General features: G+C 33.4%; 1 protein-coding gene across 1 annotated transcript; it reads right to left on the bottom strand.

The window, feature by feature from the left end:
• Window positions 1-2,173: 2,173 nt before the first annotated feature.
• Window positions 2,174-3,543, bottom strand: LOC144550567 (DNA polymerase epsilon catalytic subunit A). The gene is made up of 3 exons (XM_078298570.1): window positions 3,389-3,543; window positions 2,702-2,960; window positions 2,174-2,595 (listed from the first exon to the last, which is right to left on the bottom strand). The coding sequence occupies exons 1-3, from the start codon at window positions 3,438-3,440 to the stop codon at window positions 2,478-2,480; spliced, it is 429 nt and encodes a 142-aa protein (XP_078154696.1). The 5' UTR covers window positions 3,441-3,543; the 3' UTR covers window positions 2,174-2,477.
• Between the last annotated feature and the right edge of the window lie 865 nt (window positions 3,544-4,408).

Genomic DNA, 4,408 nt, shown 5'->3' with positions numbered 1-4,408 from the left:
CGACTTGGTAAATCTGTATCTCTCTTTTCTATTTCATAATATCTTTAGATTCAGTTATTTTTTCTTCTTTCATTTTCAAATAATAGATGTAAAAAAATGATCCATTCACCTGTTTAAACTTGAATAATTATTTCAATCCCCACACTCCAGTACCCGCATTGTACCCCCATCTCTTAAACAGATTTTAACTTCTCATAAATTAACTTAACTAACTAGTTTAATTAAATTTATTCACAACACTGTGATCTTCCAAGTTTAATTAAATTCATGGGTATAAATACTTGGAAGATAATAAATTAATACTTACAAATTAAGATATTAATACTTGTATGTCTAACTTGATATAACTATATAGAGGGACCACTCAAACTACATGGGAGAAGAATCATACACGTTTTTAGAAGTGGATTTTTTTTTCAATATCTTCCACATTTCTCACGTTCTATGAGAAATTTTGCAAATCTAAAATCATGAACGTATTCTACGCAATTTTATCTTTCAAATGAGATCCATAATGACGTACTTTCGGATTCATCATCACACAAGTATTTATACCTCATTGTGCAAGTATTTATATCTCATCGTGCAAGTATTTATACCTATACTTGTAAGTATTTTATCTCTAATCGTGGACCCCGTATCTCTGCATCACATTTCCCTAATCGTCCCTGTGTCAACCTTTATCTAACAAAAATAGTTGACCACATAGGTATAAATGCTTCCATGCATAGGTATAAATACTTGTAATACTTGATATTAATACTTTTAAATGTCAGCAGTGTCATATGTGAAAAATACTATGTATAAATACTTGTGTGATGACGAGCTCGAAAGTATGTTTTTATAAATCTCATTTGAAAGATAAAATTGCGTAGAAGACGTTCGTGATTTTAGATTCGCAAAATTCCTTATAGATCATGAGAAATGTGGATGAGATTGAACAAATAAAATTGGAGAGATAATAAGAAAATGAGAGTACGGGTACTCATATCACGTCCCAACTTAGTGCACAAACTGCCAGGGGCGGACCCACTGTAGCACAGGGGGGTCAGCTGCCCCCCGCTGGATTTTCAAAAATAGTGCTAAAAATATGTTTTTCGGACCTCTGCCCCTCCCTGGAATTCAAATTGCCCCCCTGTAGCCCATTCTGGAATTCTAATTGACGAATCGGAACCCATATAAACTTTGAGCGAAACAAATTAACGGAGCCCAAATAGGGGCTGATCCCAAATAGCGAAAATTAGTTGAACCAAAATTCCCTATAAATGTTGATTTTTTTCAAGTAATTTAGGATTTTTATTATATTGATTGGTATTTTTTTTGTTATGTTGAATTGTACCCAATAAGCTATTGGGTTTGAACCCGATAAGCTATTTGCATCCGATTATTGCCCCGTCACGACAAAAATTCTGCGTCCGCCCCTGCAAACTACCAAAGAATTTGTAAAAAGATCCTGTAAGCTATGTTTATATAATAAAATATTAAATATAAGTAGCTACATGTCGAATTAATTGAGAGAAAAAACCGCTTACTCTTTTTCTCTCTCCATTTTAAATGCATAGGATCCCTCTATTTTCATCCATTCTCATCTCTTTTTTTTCATCTTTCCCTCCATTTCGGCATTCAGGACACCTCCATTTCACTTAATTTTGTGTTTTCTAATTTATATTTGAATTAGTTTCTGTATATATATATTTTCCCTATTTTTTTGCTTTCTCATTCAGTCATTTTTCCTTCAATATTTTTTATTTTCCTATTTTTCTTTATATTTTTTTCTTCTTTTTAATTGACCAATAATATGAATAAAAAATATCATGAACATCTAAAATTTTGAATAACATTTGTAGGTTTTTTTCCATCTCTGATCAAAATTCTGGCTACCTATCTGCCTCTCAGCAAGGTACACTTTTGACAGATTCCGTGTAATGTGACAAAATTGGGTTGGGCTGGGCAGCAAGCAAGATACAGAATTTTCCTAATTTGGGCCGAACTATCAAAACCTCGCAAGGGAAGGCGTATTAAATGATAAAGACTCGGCCCAGTTTGAAGATGGCAGATGCTGCCAGTTTGAAGAAATCAGCAGAAACGTTTTCTCATGAACCCATAAATTGGCACATGCTTAAATAAAAGCATCCCCACGTTGAATTCCTCATAACCAAAAAAAAAGTTTCAGTGAAGTATAAAGAAAAGACATAACTTTATAATCTCATTCTCATATATAGTTTCCAAACCATCCTCTATTTTTACATAAAAAGAAAACCAGAAATTTCTTTTCATTCCAAACAAAACTAACTACCCAATAAACACAAAATTCACATATAGAAACATGGTATATACAAAAGAAATTCTACAGAAATGTAAAAAGGTCCGTTAATCGAGTACGCATACTATTGAGCCTCAACCCCAAGCTTCAATTAATTAGTTATCAAAGCTAAGCGGACATATATATGATCATATGAAACAGCTAAAGTGGCTGATTATGCATTACCCTGAGCAAGCTGCGCGACATTAAATTGTGGAGTGTAGTTGGATGCCACGCCATGCATCTCATCACGCGGCGCCTCATTTAGAAATGCCGAATTGCTGCGGGTCCACCTGGCATTATGCATGTTAGGCAATCATCAGTTATAGTAAACTTAATTTGATTAGAACTAATGATGCTAATAATTGATCCAAAACAGTAAAAAATAATATTACATACCAATCTCTTGGCATGTTCGATTTGTGGGCTATCTCATCTGTTGATTCGTATGTCCTTGGAGAATTTGGCACACAGTGAGGGTGCATGATCGACCAGACATCATTTTGAGAATGGGAGAACGGGGTCGCCTCTCTTCTTCTCTCGTTATCATTCAGGAATTGTGGTGAAAAGTTCATGCCCCTTTCATTTTTCTCTCTCTGTGATTTCCAAAAGGAGTTTATTTCTTCCTTGGTAAGCGATTTGTTTCTTTGAGCCCGAGCTACATATGTAGAGTAACACCGTGATAAGTTTAATGCTCTACTGCTCATTTTAAAATCAATTTAAGCCCTAAACCCTAAGCTCATTCAGATTTTAATTTGCTAACACTTAATTGTCTTTCAACTCAAATTGGTTTTTTTTTTTTTTTTTCAGTTCAATTACAATAATTGGTTTGCTCCTCCTTTCACAACTGTTATGATAACTAACTAAATAAAAAAATAAATAAAAATAAAACAAGAAGAATAAACTAACATGTGAGATATATACATATACAGAACTACTGAATATGGATGCTGAGAAAAGAATTAAAAAAGAAAATTCTGACAGAATTTGATCTGCCAAGGGCCTTTTCATAAATATATTCTTAAGATTTGAGGGTTGATTTGTAATATAGAGGCCCTTGTGTAATATATACACTTTATTTTGTACCTGTATACTCATCCATGATTGGTGCATCCCAACCAGCCATGAGTGAACCCATTTCTTCTTAGTTTGCTTTTTCTTTGTTCTTGACAAATTACTCTGAATCCTTGTGTAGTTATCAGACAGTACTGGATTATGGCAAAAGACCTATGACAATATATATAAACTGAACGGAGGTGCCCCTTTTATATATAGTATACAAGGATTGTGCTGACGTGGAAGTGGATCACCCAGGATTGGACTGGGTTGAAGTCAGCCTTAAAACTATGTTCGGTACTTGAAACCAGTGATTTGGCACTAATGATAATGATTAATAAATCAATAAATGGTTTTATCTTTTGATACAAGAATCTTATTTCCGATCTTTTGTGGCAGTTGTGGATCACTCACAGTGTAACGAGTCTCTGACATTCATGATCCGCCGTCCCAAACACTAACAGGCGTCTTCTGAAGTTTACTGAGTCTAAGATATTGTTCCGAAGACATACATGTGATCAGTGATATAGTCAGATTTTAAATTACGAGGGTTAAAAATAATAATAATTAATTATATAAAAAATTATAGAATATAAAAGTTAATTTTATAATATCAAATTATATATTCTGATAATCCCTCCGACCCTCCATGTGATTAGTACTCGCCGATTGGCTTCAGGATTCATACTTATCTTCAATAGATATTAACAAAAGGAAATGGCTCATGGTTATCTTCATGATCTTTTCTCTCCCCTAGCGACAAAGTGGATAAAGTCAGATCTACTGCCGCACGGGGGGGCCATTTTTAGCAAAAAAAATTATTCATAATAAATAGAAAAAAGAAAAGAAATTTAAGAATAGAAAACTATATGAACCAATTTTAAAAATAGAAAGGCATATTTTTTATTTGACGTCCAACCCTGCTATTCCCGAATTCATATCCTCCGTATTAATTAAAAAAGAATCTTTTGCGTTAATGTATCTAAATTGTCTGATTAACTTTAAAATTTGTAAGATACAAATTCACACTAATATTAAAGATCCCTACAT

Source organism: Carex rostrata, chromosome 2 (genome assembly GCF_964058835.1).
Source record: "Carex rostrata chromosome 2, lpCarRost1.2, whole genome shotgun sequence".
Classification (NCBI taxonomy): Eukaryota; Viridiplantae; Streptophyta; class Magnoliopsida; order Poales; family Cyperaceae; genus Carex; species Carex rostrata.
The sequence above is the reverse complement of the archived record's forward strand: the minus strand, read 5'-3'. Positions and strand labels throughout refer to the sequence as shown.

Coding starts and splice junctions, on each gene's coding strand:
- LOC144550567 (XM_078298570.1), bottom strand. CDS start 3,440: ATGGGTTCACTCATGGCTGGTTGGGATGCACCAATCATGGATGAGTAT. Junction 2,961..3,388: donor AATCATGGATGAGTATACAG/GTACAAAATAAA, acceptor CTACATATGTAG/CTCGGGCTCAAAGAAACAAA. Junction 2,596..2,701: donor TCGAACATGCCAAGAGATTG/GTATGTAATATT, acceptor GCATAATGCCAG/GTGGACCCGCAGCAATTCGG.